Source organism: Equus przewalskii, chromosome 32 (assembly GCF_037783145.1).
Source record: "Equus przewalskii isolate Varuska chromosome 32, EquPr2, whole genome shotgun sequence".
NCBI classification, from domain to species: Eukaryota; Metazoa; Chordata; class Mammalia; order Perissodactyla; family Equidae; genus Equus; species Equus przewalskii.
In genome coordinates this window covers 17,276,989-17,302,035 of record NC_091862.1, presented here as the reverse complement: position 1 = coordinate 17,302,035, position 25,047 = coordinate 17,276,989, and the positions used below count along the sequence as shown (strand labels likewise).

The 25,047-nt window shown below is 52.2% G+C and overlaps 1 protein-coding gene across 8 annotated transcripts in view; it reads right to left on the bottom strand.

Moving 5' to 3' along the window:
* Window positions 1–245: 245 nt before the first annotated feature.
* The window catches only part of ZC3H12D (zinc finger CCCH-type containing 12D), a 31,309-nt gene continuing 6,507 nt past the window's right edge, over window positions 246–25,047 (bottom strand). For 3 of the 8 annotated variants that reach the window (XM_008516674.2, XM_070603251.1, XM_070603250.1), the window contains exons 2-6: window positions 22,798–23,173; window positions 11,955–12,094; window positions 7,174–7,408; window positions 4,056–4,162; window positions 246–3,022 (exon numbers count right to left, since the gene is read on the bottom strand). In XM_008516674.2, the coding sequence (XP_008514896.2) occupies window positions 2,181–3,022; window positions 4,056–4,162; window positions 7,174–7,408; window positions 11,955–12,094; window positions 22,798–23,102 (1,629 nt within the window). In that variant the 5' untranslated portion in view covers window positions 23,103–23,173 and the 3' untranslated portion in view covers window positions 246–2,180. The remainder of the gene's footprint in view (window positions 3,023–4,055; window positions 4,163–7,173; window positions 7,409–11,954; window positions 12,095–22,797; window positions 23,174–25,047) is intronic. The other 5 variants (XM_070603252.1, XM_070603254.1, XM_070603253.1 and 2 more) reach the window with 2 other exon arrangements.

Genomic DNA, 25,047 nt, shown 5'->3' with positions numbered 1-25,047 from the left:
GTCCTTGGGAACAGCCTGCTGAACACCCAGCAAAGGCCTCTTTGCCTTGGGCCTCGAAGCTTCTCCTGAAAAGGTAGACTCCAGCCCCCACATCACCTCCATGGGTGGAATAACCCTGACTGAAGCAGCCTTCACACCCTCAACCTCAGTCTACACACCCACAATATTTAACGTGAAAAACCAGCCTAAGGGGAAAAGCCCACACAGGAGAATCTGATACACAATGTGACAATGGACCGTCCAGGTGTGGGTAAAAAGGATTTATTTTTGGAGCACGGTAACAGCTATGCAACTAGGAACATCTCATTCGCCCATCCCATCCATGTTTTGTGTCACAAAGACATACCAAGACTTTGGAAAAAACTCCAAAGGGGATTACACTGAAATGTGCTGTTTCTTCACTTGTTTTTGTTCTTGTCTTAATCACAGTGAACCAAATAAGATAGCTTTACAGCTTACTAAAACTCCAACTCGTCCTCAAAGGAAGCAGTTTAAACGTTTCCAACCGTAAATCAGCAACGCGATGGTGCCACGTTGGGAGACAGATTCTGGAGACAAAAGCAGCTCTAACATAAAGCTTGTCGTGCAAAAAGACAAAAAAAAACCACCATGAGGGAAATTCGATTTATCCAGAAAGAGCGGACCCCCCTCAGGACTGAGGTCCCAATGATAGGTACAATTGTGGGTACAGTGTCCTCTTTGGAAAAAAGAGGTGAAGGACGGATGTGGCTGAAGCCATGCTGAGAATCCGGTTTAAAAAGATGAACAGGATCGCAGTGCGCCTGCATCTCCCATGCAGCACTGACCAGGAACTAGAGGGACTGGAGCAGGCTCTCTGGGCGCACCCTGGGCTGTGCCGACATCGCCCGCAGCCGAGTAACACCCGAGAAGTTCCCCACTGAGCTTGCCAGTCCCCAGGGAGCTGCGGGGCTTGAGGGCTGGTTTTCCACTGCGAGGTGCCTCGCACTCTCCCCGAAGCCCCTCATGAACGAATGAGCCCACACCTGCAGAGCGGGACCCGTGACCCCAAGTGAAGGGGCGGATGCAGCCACAGGTGATGCCAGGGCCCCCTGAGGACACGGGGTCCGTGTTCTGGCAGCATTGTCTCATTTCTTGTCCGTTGCAAATAGATGGGTCCGTTCTCCCCCAAACTCAAAGCAGTGGCTGGCCAGAAGAATCAGAGTGGTGGAAGGTGGCCATGAACCTCCACGACGGAGGCTCGTCCAGCTCTCCACTGACCCACCTGGAGCTTTCTGAGCGGAAGTCCTGACTCGCTGGGCCTCGGCTCAGCGTGACTGTGGCTTAGAGGGCTCAGCCAGTAGGGGGCCTGTGCTGGAAACTGACACAACAGACGGCTGACAAAAACGGGACACTTAGCCCTGAGTCAGGTGATGTGTGTGTGTGTGTGTGTGTGTGTGTGTGGTGTGACATTTGTGGATGTGCTTGTCAAGGGAGTGAAGGCCCCGGAGGCAGGCCCTTAGGACAACATGCCCCTGCCACACCTCCACAGACCAGCACAGCCACACAATCTCAGAGTGACAAGTGAAGCCTCCGCGTGGAGTCTAGAGCTCCAGGCTCCCCTCGTGAGGTTAGAAAGAGCTCGTGTGGAAACCTCCAGATGCCAAACCTTCCAGCGGCCAAGTGACCACATATTTGAAACGTGATTCGATGCAGTGAAATTGAAGGCCGTTTACCAGGATTTCTCAAACTTGTGCCGGTGACCCACATGAAGTTCACACGGTCACCAAGGGTTCATAGGCCCATGTGTGGCTAACAAATAAGAGTTTCGTTCTTAGCCTGATTATCTGGAGCGTGCTCGGAGATTTCCTATTCCACTCTATTTCGGGTGTGCCCACTAAAGTGATCTTGTGCCCCACTTGTGGATCCCAAGTGGACTGTTCCAGACAAACTCCTAGAGCCTGTAGTGAGACTGTAGTCTTCCAGGCATGAGAAATCACTCCCTTCCCGGAAGCGGTCCTTATTCTGCAGGACGTGGAACTTCAGCAGGTGGCCCTGCATCATCCGTGGGGGGTCACCATGTGCCACCGTGGGCACGGTTGAGGGTCAGGAAGCTGGCTTCCATGACCATCTTTCAAAAACAGGGGGCCCCACGGGGTGGGCCGATCCAGGTGCAGGCTGGCAACCACGGGCCTGCCCGGCCAAGCTGCAAGATTGAGACATCACTTGCGGTGGCTTGGACTAGCCCCTGAGGGGATTCCCACGGGAGCACCGGACCTCTGCAATCTCTGGATGAGGAGGATAAGCTTGGTGACGTCGGAGAGCGCGGGGAACAGGGCCATGACGCGATCCACCTCCTGGGGCGGGAAGATGCTGCAGAGCGCGGTGCGCGTCCGGGCGCGAGCGTCCATGTCGCCGGCCGCGGCGCGGGGCGCGGACCCCGAGGGTCCCACGAAGGCGTTGTCGCCCCAGCGGGACTCCGCCCAGGCCGAGCGGCCCGGGAAGCGGCCGGCCCCCTGGGGAAGGGCCCACGGGTCGGCGGGCTGCCGGCGCTGGGGGAGCAGGTCGCCCTGCGGGTCCCCGGGGCCGACCCCACCCCGCAGCGCGACCTGCGGGCCGGACGCACTCGGGGGGGTCAGGAGGCCGGGCAGGGCCGGCGGGGACCGCGAGGCTCCGGGCGCCACCCAGTCTGGACCGCGCGGCCCGGGCGCGAGGGCGCAGCCGGGGCCCGGAGGGGGCGGCCCGCGGGGCCCGGTGTCGTCGCGGAAGGCGAGCCGCGAGAAGCCGCCCTCCAGGGCCGCCACGTCCGCTGCCCGCCGCGCCCCGGGCAGGCTGCGCGTGCCAGGCTCCCGGGGGCCGGGCCAGGCTGCGGCGGGGGCGCCCCGGGGAGCCCCCTGCTCCGCCCGGACCACCGCCCGCGCGCCCCGCGGCCGCTCCTCGTCAGCACCCGCGCCCCGCCAGGCCCGCGTCTGCGCGCGCAGCTCGTCGGCCACCGCGAGCTGCGCGTGGGGCGGCCTCTCCGGGTGGTAGTACTTGCACTTGATGCCGTAGGTGCACTTCTTGCCTGGAAAGGGGAGGGCGGAGAGAGGGCGCGACTGAGACCTGGGGCGCAGAGAGGCAGTGCCCGCCCCCCGCGCGGCCTCTCTCCGTGGAGATTCCTCCAGGAAGGCCTCCAGGCCCGCTGCAGACTTATCAGGATAGGGGTGGGTCGAGGTGAGGAGAACTGCCCTAGGGCGCAGGTGGGATGGGTGAGGGGGCACACCCCCGACCCCATGGTGTGGGGCGCTGGGCACAGTAAGCCCAGTGTCGGCGGGTGGATGTCAGGCACGAACTCCCTTTCACCAGGAACTGGGACCAAATCTCTGGATCCAATGACCTTCAGCCTCCACTTCCCCAGGGGCCCTGTGGACAGGACCAACCTTGGAGGTGGGGAGTGGATGCTCCTGGCACAGGACTGCGCCTCCAGTGCGGCCTCAGTTTCCACCCATTGTCCACATCCCTGTGCTAACTATGGCCCTCTCCTTACAGACGGTTCTAACAGAGGTGAGCAAATAGTCATCCAAACTCGGGCACTTCTGAGAGTGAAGGGGAGCAGGCTGAGCCACGCTGGACGTGACTTTGAATGTCACCTAAGGCTTTATTGAACTTCTTTAGACTCAAAACAGACCTGAGGACACTGAATAACTTGCCAAAGCAAGTCAGTGACAGAGCTGGCTAGAAGGCTGGCGTCCTGGAGGCCTCTGGGACAGGATCCTTAACTCTCCATGGATAACACTGACCAGAGTCCATCAGGGCACAGGGTGGGGGATGGCGGGGCAGGACGCAGACTCTGCCCTGTGTGTGACCCCTGCATCCAGCCCTCACAAACGTTCCCCCGCAGCAGGCGTCCAGGACATCAGCTCATCCTTACAGTGACTCTGTCGGGAAACGGTGGTCCAGAGAGGTTGTTACCTCCCCAGAGTCACACAGCTGGTTAAGGGCAGCACCCGGGCTGGCACCCAGGCTGCTGACTGCCCGGGCAGCCCTTCTGACGGCCCCGAGCTGCCCTGACACAAGGCCCCGAGCAGGCCCACATGGCACCAGGTGCTGCTACCCACCGTAGGGGCAGTGCTGCCAGGACGGCTCCGGGGGCTTCGGCTTCCTGCTCAGGAAGTTGCTCAGGGTGGGTCCCCGGCGGCCCAGGGGGTCGTCAGGAGGCATGAATCTGCAAAACAGCACAGGGGGGCGGGGCAGAGGGAGTGGGTGGTGACTGCAAGACCCACGGGGACTTGCCGCTGGCACCTGTGTGGGGGCAGGACGGGGCCGCCCAGCAAGGGACAGCAGCACCGGGCGTAGGCTCGGCCTGGGCTCCCGTCCAGGGCTGCCGTCCAGGGCTGCCGTCCAGGGCTCTTTCTCCCACCCAGGGGCGGTCAGAGCGTTTTAAAGCAGCACAGCCCTTCCTTGGCGCTGACCACACAGCTGCGAGCCCGGATCCAGGAGCGCTGCCTGGGCCTCTTCAAGCCTTTCTCCTCCTGAGGCTCAGGCCAGCAGTGCCCGGGTCACCTAGCAACTCCTGAAAAAAACGCAGGCTCCGGGCGTCACCCCAGACCTGCTTAATCGGAATCTCAAATTGTTCAGGAATCTACATTTTAACAACTTTCCAGGTGATTTTCATGCATAACCGCCCTAGGACTCACCCGGGTCCCAGGCTGAAAGGGAACCTGAGCTGCATTCCCATCCTCCTCGACAGGAGGTTAGAGATCTCCATGGGCTCCCCGGAGGCTCAGATGCCATTTCTCCTGTGTCGCCCCACAGCTCTGGGCACGTACAGGTGGGGGATCAATATTAACAGGGTTTGAAACGCCACTCGGAGAGTCAGAGAAGCAGCGGATACCGAGGCTCTGTGCACACTCGTCCCTCCTCCGCAGACCCGGGGGCTCTGGGTGGGCTTGGTCTCAGCTTCCAGGCTGCCTGACCCCGGCCGTGTTCTCTGACCCTATCCTGCCCCCACCCCTTCCCTTCTCCCTGGCGTTAAGTCTAACACAGAGGGGAACGCATCCTCAGGGTGCCCATGGCCCAAACGAGAAAACCACATTCCTCCGAAGGAAACACCCCTTGTTGGGCACACTCCACGTTTTTATGTGAATACTTTGGTTCCCAGGCGGCACTTCCAGGTCTTACAAAGGTTCCGCTGGAGGGGTTGTGGATTGCAAATGGGAGGCCTATTTGTATGTGTTGCTCTCCCCCCAAGAGTCCAGGGTCATGCCAAGGTCCCAGCCTGCAGACCAAGTCCACCAGGCCAGCCCACAGCTGGGTGATCCCGGGCCTGGGTAGCCTCCGTGGCTCAGATCCCAGCGACACAGCCGGTTCCTCAGAGCTGGGCCCTGGCCAAGAATCTGGGGAGCCGCCCACAGCGGCTGTTAGAAGTTCCCAGAGGCCTCGCTTCCCACTCTCTCCCCGGCCTCCACTACGAGCTGGGCCAGGAGGGCCCCACGGACATGCCCGGGGCACCGGGGAGGCAATCTCGCCCATGGGCGGACAGGCAGGCTCTGCCTTCGGGCAGCCAGGGGACCTTCTGGCTGGCCCTTAGCAAAGGCCAGTGCGTCAAAAGGCCTTGGCCCCGGCCCAAGGCTATCGCCAGGCCAGAGGCAGCCATGATCCATCAGACCTCCATGAGGATTTTCTGGAACCAACAGTCACCAGACTTGCCAGATTCCTCCAGGCCTGAGCCAGAAAGAGGGAGCCGCTGGCCTTGTGTAGGTGGAAATGTCCCTGGGGGCTACTGCAGGGGAGCCGCTGGCCTGGGGCTTTGGCCACATGGAAGTGGGGACAATAGTACCTCCTGACACCACCTCCTGGCCTGGCCTGAGGAGAACAGGGTACAATTCTCTCTTGTCCTTACAGCCATCTCAGAGGTAAGTATGATTAACCCAGGTACGGTCAATTCAAGGGGAAGAACATTCAGCTCAGAGAAGTTGAGTGATTACCCCACCACACACAGTCTGTAAGTGGCAGGGCCTCAGTCTGAAACCTCATCTGCTGCCTTCAAAACCCCAGCTCTTTCCACCACACCATACTGCCTCCCGGGCTTCAGGGTCAGGAGCTGGTCTGCCATGTGCAAGTGGCCTGAGCCAGCCCACATGTCACCTCCCCTCCCCATGCCCCCCTTTCCCAGGGCCGCAGCCATTCACTCCCTCCCTCCCTCATCTACAACTAGTTTTTGAGCCCCTGTGATGTGCCAGGCACGCGGGGGCCACAGCGGATAGGACACATACAGTCCGTGCCCTCACAGAGTTGAGGAGCTTGTCTCAAACCACATTCCTAAAAGCCAGTCAGAGATCCCAGAATGAGGACCGAGCTGTCCTTGCCTGGAACAGAAGTTGAAATGGGAGGGATGCCCAGCTTGCTGTGCCTCACTCTGCTGGTCTCAGAGCCACGCCCACCTTGCCAGGCTCCCAGCCCTTGCCCTCAGCAGGCCTGAGCACATTGGCATGGACCAGCCATCGCTTCCTCCCCACCTTAGCCCCGTCTAGGGGCCCTGGCCCAGCACCGGCTAACTGGTTTGTGCCTTGCGACCCTGACATCGCCCTCCTTCAGCTGTAGTGGTTGGTCCAGGGTGGACCTGATCCAGGGGGACCACCCTAGGAGACAGATGAACCAACCAGATTCTCCTAGAAACTGCAACCAAAAGGATTGAGACATTGTCAGTTCCAAGATCTTTACAGCCTCAAAGAGAAGATGATGTTGCCCACTCCTATATGTAATTCAAAACCTAAAAAAAAAAAAGTGAAAGGAAGTGCAACAATGTTCAGATTTTCCCCATGACGACTGTTTCAGTGCTCTTATTTGACGTATTAAATTCTTTAAAAAGAAAAACACAGTTCAGGGTGCCGCAAGCCTGTGCTTGCCCCACCTGTTGGGCAACTCTGTGCCGGGTCAGCCAGATGTGGGCATGGCAACAGAAAGGTCATGGGGACAGAAAGGACAGTTGGGACAAAACAGCCCTGTTGGGGAAAGGTGGTCACGAAAGAGAGGAGACTCAGAGGGACAGAGAGAGACTGGGCAGCCTGGGGGAGCGGACAGGGTGACCTCAGGCCAGCTGTCTCCAGGGCTGGGTGTCCTTTGCTTCTGGCATGGCATGGCCATGACCACTAGCACTCGTGGCCTAGGCTAGTTAGGTGGCTTTCTGCCTGTCCCCCCACGCTCCGGGCCGGGCCTCCCTCGGCCACCACGTACCGGTCGTTGACGAAGGAAAACATGAGCAGCCTCTGCTCGATGAACCACTTCCACTCGGGGTTCTCGCTCTGCAGGTCCCGGTAGTTGTCGTTGGAGACAATGATGCCATCCTGCTCATAGGCCACCTTCACGATGTAGCGGTCATCATAGCAGACCACCCGCTTGCCGTTCACCTTGCGGGACGGGGTGTACACAAGCACCGCCTGCCTCTCCAGCTCCTCCAGCACGTGCTGCTCTGGGGGCCACAGTGGGAGGCAAGGGGGGACGGCATGTAGCGGCTGTCTCAGAGGGACTCCCCGCCCCTAAGAAGCATCCTAAGATCACGGAGCACATTTGGCAGCTCAGGGATCTTCTCTGGACCAACTCCCACCTCCCCGCCTCCGCCCCGCCCATCAGGTGAGGGGCAGGGAGGTCTTCAGAGACGTTTGCCCCAGCCCCAGGGCAAGGGGGCTCTTGGTTTCTGTCCTGCCTGGGTCATGACAGAAGGCCGGAGAATGGAACCCAACCAGGGAGAGTCACTTTAGAAGGAAGAGTGAAGCCAGGGCTCTGGTCCCTTTGATGGTTACATGCCACAATTAGCATATTCTTCACACCTTGTTCCCTCCCTCCAGTCTAAGTCCCTTCTTAAATGACATGGCTTCCAGACTTTTAAAAAGTGCAAAATGCATAGATGGTACAAAGAATCATTGTTTTAATGGGTGCATATACATAGCCGTATGTACGTATACACGTGTAATATGCACACATATACTCATGTGCACACATATATACATGTGTATAGATAATACAGGTACACATACACATGTACCGCTATATATACGCATACAGGTGTATATATGTGCATATATACATGTGCATACACATATGTGTGCACATGTATAGATACGTATACACCTGTACGTGTTCACCTGTATATGATACGTATAGATACATGTGTGCATGCGTATAGATAATATGCACGCCTCTGTGCACGTGTATAACCTATATGCGTGTGCACACACACACGTATTCATCTGTACAGATGACGTGCATTAAGAATCATTTTTTTAAATGCCATGTATGCAGCCCTCCCTTTGAGAAATAGAACACGGCCTACACTTTTGAAGTCCCCATTGCCCCTCCCAGTTCGCATCTCTCTCCACTCCCCTTAAGTTAACCCAATTGTTAGAATTTTCTATTTATAATTCCCTTGCTTGTATTTTTAAAATGCATATGTATGTATCTCCCAAAAGAACTATTTTCAATGTGCTTATGAACCTCTAGACTTTACACAAATGGAATCACACTGAACACATTCTTGTGCAACTTGCTCTCTTTCTTTAACGTTGTGTTGGTGAGGGTGGGCACGTCCAGATGCTCAGTGCTGGTGGTTCTGCATGTAAGTCTCCAGGTGCAGAAGCACAAGGGTTTCTCTAGGGCCTAGCTCCAGGAATGCAATTGCTGAGTTATGGGGAAAGGCACTTTATAAGATAACGCTGAATTGTTTTCCTAAGTGGTTACTAGGCAGCACAGCATTATAAATTGGACATTTTCAGGTTTTGAATTTGGGTCAATCTGGTGGGTGTCAGCTGGCCTTTTACAGTGGTTTTATTTTGCATTTCTCTGGTTACTAATGAGATTGAGCACCTTTTCATGTTTGTTGGCCATTTATGCTTTCTCTTCTGTGAAAGGCCTATTCATGCCTCAGCTCATCTTTCTCTGGGTCCATTCCCTTTGTCTTATTAATTTGGGGAGGTTCTCTAGAGATTCTGGACTGTAATCTTCACCAGGAATATGGAATGTATAGTCTCTCCCAGGTTGAGGCTCATCTTTGCATTTTTTTGCCTTTGCCATGTCCATTAACAAACAGAAGCTTTTATTGTAATGTAGTCAAATTTATGAATCTTTCCCCCATCAATTTGTACTTGCTGTGGCTTGTTTAAAAATTCCTTCCCTGCCCTATAATGACGTCCCCACTCTTTACGCATACTGTATTTAAACATGACACAACTGTTGAAAGCCACCATTCCCCATGTTCAGGCCATAAAGAATTATTTGGGGAAACCAATTCAGAATGGATAACTGAACACAAAGATCTATCCCCCGTCCTTCCCATAATCCCATTGAAATGACAGTAAAGAAGTACAAAATGGGGAGGGGATCCATAATCACATTTAAAATGGGCTTGGGGATAGCAGCAAACTCGGGATTCTGACAAATTTTAGGAAGACAGGAAACAGGTAGGATCATATTGATCCTACGGTGTGGAGGGAGCCACCGTCCAGGATGTGTGAACAAGGCTGAAGTGGAGGTGGCAGCGTTTTCCCTGAAAAGTCCTCGAGGAATTCAGGCACGGGGAGAGGGAGGGAAAGTTGGCAGAAGGCGGGATGACTAATGGGAGGGCTGCTCGTGGGGCAGCTACACCCGCTCTCTTCCTACTCCTGCCCCATGTGGAGAACGAAGATAGAACTCGGAAGGAGGAGGTTTCCATGTGGCCTTTGACCTCGTAGAATAAAACCGTCATCCTTGTGGCACTGGAATATGTGGTGGGCAGCGGTGCCCAGCTGCCCGCCCCTCCATGCAGGGTATGCTGAAGCGACATTTGTGGTCAACACCAATGGTCAGCCCTGCCAGTCAGGGAAAGAGCCCCGTACTAGGAGCAAAACCCCATGGCAATTGCACAGACATATACTTAACCAATCTAGTTCTTTATTCACAAATAAAAACTGACAACCAAAGGGTCACCAGACTTTTGAGAGTAATATCTAACAGCACAAAAAGAGAGGGAGAGAGATTAAAAAAGAGAATTGACCCTCGGAAAAATAAATATGATTCATGGAACTTGAGAGAACTTTTTTAAAAAATCTATATTCATATAGAAATAGTCAAGAAGATACTGATCCATAAGATGAAAATAGCATTTTTTTTTTCCAAAATAAAGAGACAGAAAGAGAGAGAAGCAGCAGCAAATGGTAACCACTGATAGAATTAAAAACAAAACTTTTGATTAAAAAGGCTGGAAGAAAAAGTCAAAGAAATCTCCCAGAATCACCAAGAGGTCAGCCCTACCACCACTGACTTGGCTGAAACAATGCCAGCCATGACTTAGCATCTGACTTCTTGTTACAAGAAAGGCAAAAACGAAAAACAACAACTGAAAAATCCTCTTTATTTAAACCACGATGTTCCATTATTTGTAGCTTAAAATAGTCTTAGCTGATACAGGAATTAAAAATTTAAAAATCCCTCAAAAAGACAAACAATGCTATTAAAAAATAGGCAGAAGACCTGAATAGACATTTTTCCAAAGACATACAGATGGCCAATAGGCACACGAAAAGATGCTCAACATCACTAATCATCAGGGAAATGCAAATCAAAACCACAAAGAGATATCACCTCACACCCATCAGAATGGCTATCATCAAAAAGATAAGACATAACAAGTGTTGACAAGGACGTGGAGAAAAGGGAACCCTTGTGCGCTGTTGGTGGGAACGTAAATTGGTGCAGCCACTGTGGAAAACACTATGGAGGTTCCACAAGAAACTAAAGAAAGAACTATCATATGATCCAGCAATTCCACTTCTGGGTATTTACCCAAAGAAAACAAAAACACTGATTTGAAAAGATATATGCACCCCTATGTTCATTGCAGCATTATTTACAATAGCCAAGATATGGAAACAATGTAAGTGCCCAATGATGGATGAGTGGATAAAAAAGAAGTGGTATATACAAATGACGGAATACTACTCAGCCATAGAAAAGAATGAAATCTTGCCATTCGTGACTACATGGATGGACCTAGAGGGTATTACGCTAAATGAAATAAGTCAGACAGAGAAAGACAAATACCATATGATTTCACTTATATGTGGAATCTAAAAAACAAAACAAATGAACAAATAAAACAAAACAGAAACAGACTCATAGATACAGAGAACAAACTGGTGGTTGCTGGGGGGTTGGGTGAAATAGGTGAGGGGACTAAAAGGTACAAACCTCCAGTTATAAAATAAATAAGCCATGGGCATGTAATATACAGCACAGGGATTATAGTCAATAATACTGTAATAACTTTGTATGGTCATTGATGGTTATGAGATTTACCACGGTGATCATTTCATAACTAACATGAACGTCGAATCATTATGTTGTACACCTGAAACTAACATAATATTGTATGACAACTATACTTCAGTACACATAAATAAATAAAGTAAAAGAATTCCCTGGGTCTCAGTTTCCTTTTCCTTTGTTTTTTTTCCTTGAGGAAGATCAGCCCTGAGCTAACATCTGCCACCAGTCCTCCTCTTTTTGGCTGAGGAAGACTGGCCCTGAGCTAACATCCGTGCCCATCCTCCTCTACTTTACATGTGGGACGCCTACCACAGCATGGCTTGACAACTAGTGCGTATGTCCACGCCCGGGATCTGAACTGGCGAACCCCAAGCCAGCAAATCCCAGGCCACCGAAGTGGAACACACAAACTTAACCACTGCACCACTGGACCAGCCCCACGTTTTCCTTTTTTTAATAAGAGACTGGATGAAGTAATTTGCTCATTTATCTAGTCAACAACTATTTATTGAGCACCAACTGCATGCCAGATGTCATGCTCGGTGCTAGGGCTGTGGCAGTGAACATTCATAGTCGTAGGGCCCCGTGGAGCTTACATTGCAGCGAGGAAGACAGACACCATCACACAAATAGCTGAGGAGATAACTGATTGTACTCGGGGGGGTGCGACCGAGGACAGGTGCCCAGTACCTCTTGAGTGTGCATCTGCTCCAGCATACCTCTAATAGGCGTATCAGACCTTGGTGGGTCTTTCCTCCAGGAGGGGACAAAAACTTTGATGTAGGTGTGTCCTCTGTCCCTGAACCAGTCCACAGCCAGCTGGATTCCCCGGCAAGAGAAGGCTTCTTTATTTCCATGGCTACAAAGGGAAAACAAACAAATCTGTAGAGACACAGAAAGGGGGCCCAAAGAGTGATTTCCCCTGGGGATATCCTGGCTCACAGTCTCATAACCAAAGGGAATCAGGCAAGTTAATAAGGATCAGCATAACATGAAGGCAAGTAGCTACCTGCTGAATACTCTCTAAGAGAGGGTGGGAAATGTTATTGGGCTTCCCAAGTCCAAGAAAGGAGGCCCACGTGCCCCACAAATTCCACAAAAGACAACCATAGAGACAGGAAGGAGAGTGTGGTGTGAGAGGAGGCTCAGGACCAGGCAGGGCCTTGAGTGCCTTCTTGAAGATTCTTCCTTTCTTGTAAGAGGAATGAGAAGCCATAGACGGATTTTCAGATCGAGGGTAGATGTGATGTGATGTGATCCAACGTGGGTTTCAAAAAGCTCAATCTGGTAGCACAGAGGACAATAAATTGGGAGGGAGCAAGAGTGGGCATGGGGTACCAGTTAAGGAGCTGTCGTAGTCGAGACGGAAACTGACCGTGGCCTGGCCGGAGCTGGTGGTGGTGCACAAGGGAGAAGGTTGGTTGAACTTGAGAGAGATTTAGAAGGTAAAATCTCCAGCACATGGTGAGGACTGGATGCAGAGGTGATAGAAGAGAAAGCTTTGAGGATGCTTCCCGACCTCCGGCTTCTGTAACTGGAAGGTGGGCTCTTCGTTGAGTCAGGGGATTCTGGAGCAGGACAGGGTTTAGAGGGAAAGAGACGAGTTTGGTGGCAGACAGTCACTGAGTTGGGGAGCCTTTGTGACCTCTACGCAGAAATGTTCAGTAAACAGCCAGGGTTCAGAAAAGAGGTCTGTGAGGAAATGTGTGGGTCAGCTGGGTAAACCCACCGTGTGGAAAGCACTGCCTGATTGCCTGGGAGATGGCAGGAGGCCCAAGGAGGGACCTGGGAAACTCTGGAACTCAGTAGCTGGTTACGAGTGGATGAGCACAATCTTACAAAAGAGACAGAAAGGATCTATCAGGAAAAAAGGAAGTAAACCGGAAGACTGCTACATCGTGGAAGCCACAGAAGCAGCCATGTACGCTGCTCTGAGGGACCCGTGAAGCCTGGAAACATCCCTCAGGCTTAGTCAGTGGAGGTTGGTGGTGTTTTGCTGGAGAGGGAGACAAGTGGTCAGGTTTGAGATATTGAGAAGGCAAAATCAACTGGACTTAGCCACCAATGGGACGCAGCCTGGCCTCAAGATTAGATCTTTCCACTCACGGCTTCCACCCAGGCACCTGAACTTCCCTCAGTCCTTTACCCTGTCCATGCACCTTCTTCCACATCCACCACAGGGCCTTTGCACCAGCTATTTCCTCTCCTCTCAGCTGAGTCTGCTCCTCCTCCTCCTTCAAATCTCAGCTTCATCTCCACATCCTCAGGAAAGCAGCCCCTGACCCGTAGACCCCATCAGATCTCCCTGTCCGGAGTCCTCACAACACCAGACTACTCTTTTCTGGCACTTATCGCTGTTGAATGTTTACACCCGCTGTGGGATGAATCAGGTCTCCCTCTCTCTGAATCATAAGTTTCTTTTGCTCCCCACGGAATTCCCAGCACCTAGCATGGTGTCTGCTAATAGGCAAGGGCTCAATAACAACGTGTTGAATAAATGAGTGACTGGGAAGAAAGTGGTCTCGAGAGCAGCTGGAGGAGGAACTTTCCAAGCAAAGGGAAGAGTTGGCTGGAAAGACCCTGATGCAGGAAAGACTTGGCGTGCGGAGGGACCAAACAGAGAACAGTGCGAGTGGAGCATGTGGAGTGAGCAAAGGGGCGAGTTGTATGAGGTGAGGTGGGAGGGCCAGGGCATTCCTCCCAGGGATCACCATGGCACTCCCCCTCTCTGGGGAAGCCCGGCCTACAGCACTGGCCCACCTGTGGCCGGGGAGAACACTTCCAATCGTCGTTACCGTGCTTTGTACGTGGCCTCGCCTGCTGTTTTCTCAGGGGGGATCAGGACAGGTCCGGGTCAACAAAGAGAAAAAGGGAGTTTTGGGAAACACTGATGAGTAGTATTGGAAGCCAGGCTTTGTGGGGCTACAAGAGAACTCTGAATTCCTTTAGCCTCCGTAACCATCAGGAACCAGGCCTTGCCACCCAGATCTGGAGTGTCTTCCAGTTTAGAGAAAATATCCCTCCAGCCCTTGAGGCCGAGCCTGCGAGGCACATGCAAACAGGAAGGGGAGAATGTCAATGGGGCTGTCTGTGGTAAAAGGAAGAGGAAGTGGAAAGCCAGCCCCTTCCTCCCCAGTGGAAGTCAGAAAAAAAAAGGAGCTGGAGGGAGAATGAGGAGGTCATTCCCAGGGTCCTTACCACCACCACCCCCACGTCGCCCGCGTGCCACCCCTGCTCCACCGTAAGGGGAGGGGAGACGCAGAACATCAAGATGGGCATGAAGAGGAGGCTGAGTCCTCGTCACACAGCCTGGGTGGGTTGCAAGCTTCTCAGAGAAATCCTGGTTTCAGAGGGCGGAGCATCCCACAGGCCGCAGGGCTGCCTCACAAGACAGGTGACCCGAAGCAATGAAACCGGCAGAGAGTTAGCCAATGATGATTAAGTAGCTAGGAACTAAAGGTTTTTTCCTTTTCGCAATTACTGATTATAGCTTTTAGCTGTTTAACTCGCCCGTTGTTAACGGTGCTCCTTAGGCAGTATGTTCTCTGACTCTCACTGGGCTCCTACAGATAACATCTCCCTGGAGCCTGGGTCACCACGGTAATGGGTGTGTGAGCAGTTTTTCAGGAATTAGAACCCCTTGTCCACTTCAGGCCTGTTGAGACCACCAGCTCATTAACCCGGCCCACACAGATGTCCAATAAGCAACCTTTTGACATCAAGAGGCTAAAAACTGCACCCTCAGATCATGCTCACACCGCCACTTTGTGAACACGGGTCCTCTGAAGAGGCATGGAGTCTGACAACGCAGTACAGATCATCAATTCCCTCACCTCTCCTCACCTCCAGTCACCTCTCTCCACAGTTCAGACCACCTTGCCCCCATCCCATAAATACCCCTGAGTCCCTATTTTTGGGGAAGCAAATTTGAGGCTCATGCTCTCACTTCCTCGCATGGCTAGCTTGTGAGTAAACCCTCTCTCTGCTGCAATCTTGTCGTCTCGGTGTTTGGCTTTCCTGGGGGCGAGCAAAAATGAACCTGGCGTGGTAACAGCAAGAGCCCTGGCTCCCTTGCGTGCCCAGTTCTGGAGGCTTGTCTGAGGCCGCGGGATGAACAAATACATCCGCATGAGGAGGACAGAACTTTAGGCCAGCATGGCTTCTCAAAGGCCAAGTGAGACCAATGACTCCTCTATGTTCACCATTCCAGAAGCCAGGCCAGCCCAGCCACTCTGCAGCAGAGCCCAGGGAGGGTCCTAGAACCCCTCTCCCAGCCAAGAGCAGGTCTCAAAGCCTCCAGATGCCATTTGGGAGAGGAGCAGGGGAAGGGAGAGGAAACGTGAACCCGGAGTCGTCCAGAAGAAAGAAGACACTGAGATACCACAAACTGGCAAATTGAGGTCTGCCCCTCCCCACTACCTTAAAAAGTAGGGAAGAGACTACATCTATCCTAGAAAATAAGGTCTATTTTCTGTGCACGTTGAAGCAGTAATGTGAAAAATGGATGACACCCCCACCTCCACCCCTCGCCCCAACACATGCATCTCTTGGCTGCAGCAAAGTCTATCCTAAGGGGGTTCTCAATAAATATATATACCACAATTCTTTTAAAAATTGTTTCTTGAGTCCTCTCTTTTCTGTGACTGCACATCTGTTTTTAGCTGTTCAAAAGCCAACTTTCCATCCCAAAGACCTTTGATGGGTGTGTGGCTAGAGGAAGCACGTTCAGTGATGAGGGAAATTGAACTCAATTCCTGCGAGGGGGCAAAGGTGAGCAGGGTGATGACTTCTGACGACTCTGGTGAGAGCCACAGCCTGCAGTAGCCCTGGCCAGGGGCGTGTGGAGGGGAGGGGGTCGGAAATTCAGGTATTCAGGAAAAGAAGAGCTGAGGAATGGTGCCTCCATCAGCTTCATGCAACACAAAACAGACCCCAAGGCTTATCTGACACAAGACTCCAAGGTGGCGGACACTCGGCCAAGAATCTCCCAAGGGAGATAAGTGCCACTAAGACGACGAGACGATAGAGCAAGCTCACAACCACTCATAGCACCTCGGTACAATCAATACCTCCCTCTCTTCCTAAGAAATGCTCTCCCTTCCAGCTTGGACTCCAGGCACAGGGCGGTCAGGGACGGACCCCCAGAACTGCTAAGGTGGTCTCTCCAGAATGGAAGATTTTCATTCAGGTCTACTGTTTTGCCGGACTGGATTCCCACACATCCAACCCCGGCCTCTTCTCATGAGCCTTCTAGTCTCTTCTGAGATGTGAAGATTGTCTATTTTTTCAATCCTTGTCCTATCTTTTTACTAACCTCAAAATCCCATCATGGCTGCCATTTCTGACCCCAGAAAGCCCCAGGCGATGGCAGGATTGATGCCTCAGGCAGGGGTAGTCCTCACCACATGGTGATCTGTCTCTGGGGGCCAGCAGAGCTCCCAGTCCAGGAAGAAAGCATCCACGGGCACCCTGGGAGCCTACTCTCTGGCACATGGAGGGAAATACATAAGCAAATGTATCCCTTCCCTCACACATCCCTCCATCTCCCGACCTCAAGTTACGAATGCTGCTTCAGTGAAGCTCTGTGCTGGGTACTCAGAGAGCAGGCAGCGAGCAGACCTCACCCTTCTTGGAGCTCATTTTTCGTATTTTTGGAATCCTGGGTACCAGGCCACTTTGTACATGTACCCCATTTCATCATTACAACAAGCCCTTGAGGAAGTGACCTCTGTCCCATTTTACCCTTGAGGAAACTAACGCCAAGAAATGTGCCCAGCTTGCTGATCCAGCAGCAGACGGCAGAGCCCGATCTCTTGGGCTGCAAACTCTCCCTCCTCATCTCCATTTGTTCCATTTATTCCTGCTCCTCTCCAGTCTCCGCCTCTTGGATCCAGACGGCAGCTCCTTTGGAGCATGTTACCTGCCGTTAAAAGCTCGAGCTTGGGCAGGGACCTTATTAACGGTCCCTGAGAACCAGTTTATCAAGCAGCAAGCTGAGAACCGAGCCCTGGGAAAAGGAAACAGGAGTGGGAGGTTTTGAATAAAGAGAGGGTGGTAAGGGGAAGTGGGTGGGTGCCCGAGGCAAATTTTGCCTACATGGGGCCGCCGCAGTTACGGTAACTAAACCATCTCATTGGAGCCCCACTATTGCCCAAGAAGTCTCTGCAGAAGTTAGCGGCTCACAAAGCAGCCCCTTCAGGGTTTGAGACATAAAGGGACACCACTGTTTCAACTGTTTCTTATTTAGGGTTAAGTTGCAAATGCTCCAAAAGTGGAGTTTATAGCCCTTCTCACCAAGAGATCTCTCCCCAGCTCAAGTTGGGGGAAGAGAGAGGGTGAGCAGGGGCTGCCCTGGGCACCCTCATCTTACAAAGGAGAAATGGGTACTGACTTGGGCAGGAGCCCAAGGCCAACATTGGTCACAGGGAGTTCAGAGGCTCAGAAGCAGGTCTGATCCCATCCCAGGAGGTCACCTCCTGCCCATAACCCCCTGAGAGGGGCCGGATGAAAACTCCCAGTGTAAGCCTGAGCTCCCTCACCACTGAAGATCCGTTCCCCCAGAATAAGCCAGATTCTGCTGAAGTGCCTAAGACTTTAAAAAGTAAACAACAATCACCCAAACAAAAACCCCTGTACCCCAAAATGAGGACACATTCAAATGAAACCCTTGTTTGGAGCAGTAAGAGGATGTGAAATTATCAGGTGGTTTTCCCCAAGCTGAAGTCCTTCCAATCACGCCTTTCCTATATTTGCCTACAGAAAGCACACCACGGGGGGCGCCGGTGAGTCCGCCTGCCCCCGGCAAGGGGTCGCTGCCCACAGCTGGCACATGAGAGTCAGTGTTCTTCCCAGACACCAGGATGCAGGTTTTAACCGACCTTCAGTGAGAGCCACCTTCTGTTTAAAACCTCCTGGACATTTTTTCTTAAGGCCAAGTGTATTCAGCTCACATCTCCCTCTCTCACGTACACACACACACACACACACATGCATGCACCTTGAAGGTGTGGGGACCGTGCTTGGAAATCATCTCTGTGCCACTAGTCAATCAGAGCCACCATTCCATGCACCTGTGACGCCCTGAGAGTTGGCAGCAGCAGGAGCACATCCTGGGCACCAGTCCTGCAAAGAGTACCCAGGGCCCTGGTGAGGGAGCGGGCCCAGCGCATCCTGTCTGCAGCAGGCAAGTCCAAGTTCGGGGCTCATCCTGCTTGGGAAGGGCTCTGGTCAGCACAGGCAGGCTTTGGCCCCAGGATGTGGCATCAGGTCTCCCCTTGAGACCCTTTTCAAGGCTGGTTGGGGGGAAATTCAGAGGTACGTGGTGCTGGAGGTAATGCAGGGCTTTGAAAAGGGCACTGAATCCAGAGCCTTGCACTTACTGCTCTGTGACCTTGGGCAAGTTACTCTCTCTGAACATCTGCAGAAGAAGAGAAATCCCTTCAGAAGTAAATGCATTTATTTCTTTCATGCATGCATAAAATGACCACCTTGAATCCTAGCATGTTAGACTTGGAAAGCCATTTAAGACCATTGTTATTTAGTCCAACCTCTTAATTGTATAAACAGGGGCTCAAAAAAGTCAGGTGACTCACGCCGAGGTCACACAGCTGGTAAGCTGCAAAGGTAGAGCTGTACAGACCAGCACGCAGACTCTCACCACATGTGGCTATTGACACTTAAATTCAAATTAATTCAAGAGAAATACAATTTAAAATTCAACTCCTCGGGAGCACCAGCCACATTTCAAGTGCTCGGTAGGTCCACATGGCAAGTGGCCACTGCAATGGACAGCACAGGGATGGAACCTTCCATCATCGCAGAGAGCGCTGTTGGGCAGCTCCAGCTAAAGGTCAGCACTCAGGACTTCAGACTTTAAGCCCCACATTCCATCTCCTGTCCCTGACCTCCCTGGTTTCCTATGTGAAATACAACAAGAGATTCAGCAAAACTACGGGGCAAGTCCAAGGTCTGGCTCCCCAGGTCCCTATAGCATGCATTTCCCCACATTGCAACTTAGTGTTCTCAGTGAAGCATCCATCAGTTATGAATTGATAAACGAAGCCATCAGTCTTCCTTGTAAGAGCCAGTGGACTCCTTTTGAGGTCACAATGAGGAGACAGAAGGCTTTTTTTAATTTGGTGGTGTGGTTCTATTCAAATGTCTTGAGGACAGATGTGTCTCATGACCCAGGCCCACTCGTGTGTGCTCCCAACGAGTACCCTCCTACTTCTTTGAGAAAGCACTTGGCCAGGGACCCATGCTGTGAGCTCCAGAGAGCAGCAGTCACTCCAGGCCTACTGGGTTCACCCACGACAAACAGCACTGGGCTACACATTCTGAAGCTCTGGGGAGAGAAGCCCATGGAAACTTCTACACTGGGTGGCACAGTGGGAACACAGGGCTGGAGGCCAAGGTCTGATGGAGCCAGTGTCGACCTTGGCCAAGCCCACCTAGCCCCTTCCTGTGCTTCTTCCTCTCTCAACAAAGAGGGTCAGATGCAAGGACTACGGCCAGATCTAACATTCTCTAAGCTAACAGAGGACACGTGTCTTAGTGCCTCCCACAGAGCATGACATTACCCATACAGAATTTCTCGTTCTGCATCAGTGGTTCTCAACATTTGGGAGATCACAGACCCTTCAAGTACCTATTGAAAGCTATGAATCTTCTCCCCAGAGAAATACGTATATGTCTACACATTCCACATTTTGTATATCATTTCAGGCCATTGCAGGCTTTGAAGACGGAAGGGGCCATGAGCCAAGGAATTCAGGTGACTCCTAGAATCTATCTTATCATCCCCTAGAGCATCCAGAAGGGAACACAGCTCTGCCAACACCTTGATTTAGCCCAGGAAGACCATGCTGGACTCTGATCGCCAGGATCACGAGACAATAACATTTGTGCTAAGCCATCGTGTTTGTGGGCATTTGTTACTGCCGCAATAGGAAACTAATACAGATTCTGGTCTTTAAAGGTCCACCGAAACACAGCTTCCCAAAGACAACGAGAAAAGATTTGCTGAAAAGTCAGGCTGTCGTTCTCCGTGAGCAAAGACAGACGCTGCCCCAGGCTCCAGGAGACAGAGCCACAGTTGGCAACGGGCACCCTAGACGATGCTGCTGTCAACAGAAGACACTTGTCACCTGCTCAGGGCAGAAAGGACATGTGTCCCAATCTGTCTTTCAAGCTCCCCTCTGCCCCTGCCAGGACGAGACAGCACGTGAAGCAGTATCATCTTCAAAACAGAGAACAGCAATGTCTGCGATACTACAAAACCTCAGCGTAGGAGAGTTTCTAAAACCATGTTTCTGAGGTTAATTGAGTTTTGATGTCAACAGATAATAACTAGATACCACATTAGGTTTCATCCATCCATCCTCTCTAAAGGGTGAGCCCCACACTTAGATCCATCCTTCACAACGGAGGATCCAGCAGAGCCTGAGGGTCACGGGTCCTGTTGGAACACTGGTTGGAGGACACAGTAGGCATGACTGTCAAAGGAGCAGAGGATGGAGCTGAACCTCAGACCCCGTCTCCCTTGCAGACTTGCCCTTGAACAAATTTAGTCCCACAATCAAGCTGTGGTTGTGTCATTCATCTCTTTTTGCTAACGAGGGGAATCCAGGGGATGGGGGCAGTGGTGATGTTTGTGTGTGTGTAGACATTTGTATGCATACATGTATGCTCACCCACACTGAGAATACACATGGATACACGTGTTCTGGTTAACTGAGCTGATTTTTAGGCAGCAAGTGTGCGAAAGCATTTATGTTCCAGCACATTCTTCATAATAAGCCTGAGTGATGGTTTCCATTTGTAACCCATACAAATTGAGCATGAAGGGATTAAACTAATTACAGTTGTGGGAGGCTGGGGGAGGCAGGGGGGACTAAATGGATTTACCCAGAACACATCATGTGCAAATAGAGGATGTGGTTTAAGTTTGAATTCCAAGTAACAACAGAGACTTTCACCAGAAGAAAACCCTCCATCACCATCGTATCACAATTCCTTAAAAGCATCTGGTCCCCAAAGAGAGAATGCCTACACTTTCCTGTAGCACCTGAAGTAGTCTTTATACCCTACAGCCAATCTGCTCTTTTGCTGGAATCCCAGACCTCGGATAATCTTAGGGCTGGAAAGGTCTTCGATTTAAGCGACATCATCCTACATTCAAAGCCCTCTTTCCATTGACGCCCAGAAGAAGTGCCTCGTCCAGGTCAGATAGAGGACAGGCTCCCTCTCACACCCATTAAACCTTCTCTCCAGGACCCTCAGGACCTACTGGATTCTTTAAAATCCGTTTCACTCCCCCAGAGATCTTGAATTAAGTGGGATTTCATAGGCTGGCCTGTCTGGTGCCTACACTGGAGCACATGCGAGAATGTTGTAGAGACCTGAGGACCAGCTCTAAGCCCCAGGGAGTAGGAAGGTTGACATGATCAAGCCCAGGGAGACCCAGCTGGCTGACACTTGAACAAACACTCTCAGGACACACCAAGCAGGACAGGTAGGAACAGCCTCCAAGGCTGGGCCATCTTGGGTTGAACACTCCGAAACTTCCGTCCCTCAGTGCCCAATCCAAAGTGAGCCAAATGCCCAGGGAAAACCACTCGGCCTGTCAGCCAAAAGACACCCTGTTGACACATTCAGGACTGCTGCTAACACTGCTTCTCTCCATTGCCACCCACGGCTCAGCTTTCGAAAAGGGAAGCACATCTACTGACAGCTGTGAGGGACAGACCGACTCCCTGTGGGCTGCCCTTTGCTCGGCTGCAATGGAGCCAGGTAGGAGATTAATGCCCTTGGTTGGGCAAGGCCCTCTCCTCGCCCAGCGGGGCATGTGGGTGAGGCTGCAGAGATTCTCTCACAGCTGAACTCGGTCAGGCCAGGAAGGATGACAAGGTGGGGCACGATGCTCTCGTCACCGAAACACACGAAGATGTCAATACACAAACATTTACAACTGTGTCTGCAGCTTGGGCGCCACAGGCCCACTTCTCAAACCTGGCTCGGGAACCCCACCAACCCCAGCAGAGGGCTTCCAGCGCATTCAAGTTCAAGTACACTTTCCCATCTGATTCTCATAACCTCGAGGGAAGTAGAAGAGCTGTATCTCTTGGCTGTGTCACGGAAGAGGAAACTGAGATACCACGGCTTTTCCAGAGTCACGCAGCTGGTCAGGGACGGCCTCCAGACAAGAAGCCACATCTGCCAAGGCCCAACCCTAGGCTCCTCCCCAATTATCCACTGCCTTCCGCAGAGAGGGCCTCTCTCTGAGTTACTGTGATAATAGCTACCTCTTGTGGAACCCTTACTCTGTGTCCAGCACCGTCCTGGGCATTTTGTGCCATTCCAATTCTTACAACTACCTTTATTACAGTTGGAAAAAGGGAGGCTCAGAGAGGTTAAGTGGCTTACTTAAGGCCACAGAGCCTACTAAGTGATGAAACAGGGATTCAAAGCCCCAATCATTGGCCCCAAAGTTCTTTGGACCAAACCACCGAGAAGAGGAACAGTTCTCCTCCCATCCCACTGCTACAGGATGAAGAAAGCTACCTCATTGCCACGTTGCTGCCGTCGATCACTATGGGTCGCAAGGAACTGGCTGGGCCTCCGCACTCCTCTTCCACCTCAGCCCCTAGCCCAAACTGGGCGGAGTCTGGGGGTCCGCAGGAACCCCTGGGGACGAGAAGGGGCGCGGCGCTGGCCTCTTGGGCCCCTGGGCGGCTGCCAGTCTGGATCAGCTCCTGCAGTGCATCGTTGACCAGGGCATCCTCACCCAGCTTGCCCAGCACCTTGACCACGTCCTCCCGGCGGTAGCCCAGCTTCAGGAAGAACTCCATCTTGTTCGAGCGCTCCATGCTGTGCCCGCCAGGCCCCTGGCGAGGGTCTTGCCCCTGGCTTCCTCCTGGCAGAGCCCCACTGGCATGAGCTAAAGAGAAAAAGCATCCATCAGGTGTTTTCTGGCAGCCTGGCCTGGAGGCTGTCGGGTTACTGTGGGCAAATTACGCATGCTCCCGCCCCACCTTATCTGTCAGGAAATCGTGTCGGAGCCTGGTCCCCTTGGGGATTTTCATTGCTCAGTGTGGTTGGCGAGCCACAGATGCAATCATGCTGCTTTTACTAGCTCCAGAGGCCTTCACCTGACATGCGCCCCGCAGGGGTCACCCGCCAGAGGCACCAAGGACAGCTGAGCAGGCCACCCAGAATTCGGGACATTTGTGCACAGCCCAAAACAATGTTTCTGACGCTCTGTCAGGGGCTGAATTGTGTCCCCAGACTCATATGTTGAAGCCTAACCCCCAAGCTCAGGATGTGACTGCATTTGGAGCCAGGTCTTTAAAGAGGTGACTAAGTTAAAATGAGGCCATTGAGGTGGGCTCTGACCTAATACGACCGGTGTCCTTTATAAGAAGAGGAGGTCTGGACACAGATGGGTACGGGGGAGACCACGTGAAGACACAGGGAGGAGACGGCACCGCCAAGCCAAGGAGAGGCCTCAGGAGAAACCAACCCTGCCAGCACCTCGATCTCAGACTTCTAGCCTCCAGAACTGGGAGGCAACAACAATAATAAATAAAATAAAAATATACGTAATAAGTACCGAGTCTGTGGTCTTTTGTTTTGGCTAGTTCCAGCCCTGGGAAACTAGCACAGCTCCCGGCTGAAATAGGGAAGACTGCTCCCCGGTGAATTCCATTGCAAGAAGCGCAACCTTCAGATGTAAATTCAGCTCTGTGCACTGGCGCAACTTTCCCTAGCAATTAATTCAGACCATACTGAGCCTCTAAAATAGAAGGTCCTAACCCAGACCTGATCCTTTCCAGACGGGCGTCACTGGCTGGTCTACACCCTGGGGCTGGGGGGGGGGGGGGGGGTGCGGCGCTGGGGGCTGCAGCCTGACAGACGTTCACAAAGAGATGATGAAACCGACAGGAACACCCTGGACGGCCTGGGTCCCTGTCTCTTTTCTACTCACAAAGACCTACATTTTTCAAAAGACATTTTAAACTACAGAAATAATCATGAAAATATACTTCCTGTAAAAAATGGAAACAACGCAGAAGTGTAAAGAATAGAAGGATGTAATGTCTCTCTATGCGTACCCAAAATCCCACGTGCCTCCATTGCTAAGTGTTTGCACCCTTCCAGAGCTTTCTCCATGCACCCACTTGCATATCTAATAGATACACACATGTATTGTTTGGGGGGTTTGTTTTTACATAAATAGTGTCATACTGTATCTATTGTTCAGCAACTGGCTTTTCTTAATAAAAATGCATCTTAGAAATCTTTCCACACTAGTTTATCTGTTCTGCTGCCCAGTGTATCCCCAGCTTTTAGAACGGTGCCCGGCACAGCTGAATCTCAAGGCATATTGGTTGAATGAATGAGTGCTGTTTAACCATTTGCCAGATGATGGAAATTCAGACTGTCTTTCATTTTTCCCTGTTACATATCATGCTCAACGAACATTGGTTACACACCTGTCTCTTCACTCTGGCCCTTCTCACTATCACAGGTTCTTTATCTTCAGATCCTAGTCTCCTACTGGAATCTTCTGCAGTATTTACATCTCTCTTCTTGCTTCCCAGCTTGGCTTCCCATTCTCTTGCAGGGCCTCTCTCCACAGTGCTGGCACCCGAACAGAACTAACAATGACTGGGTCTGGCAGGTGAAGGGCATTTCTCAGCCAACCCTCTAGGGAGACAGGCCTCTGCTGCAGCCCCCACTTGTCACCCCCCACTCCACCTCGGCCCACTGCCTGCAGAAACACCAAAACTCCCAGTGACCTCCTAACTGCCA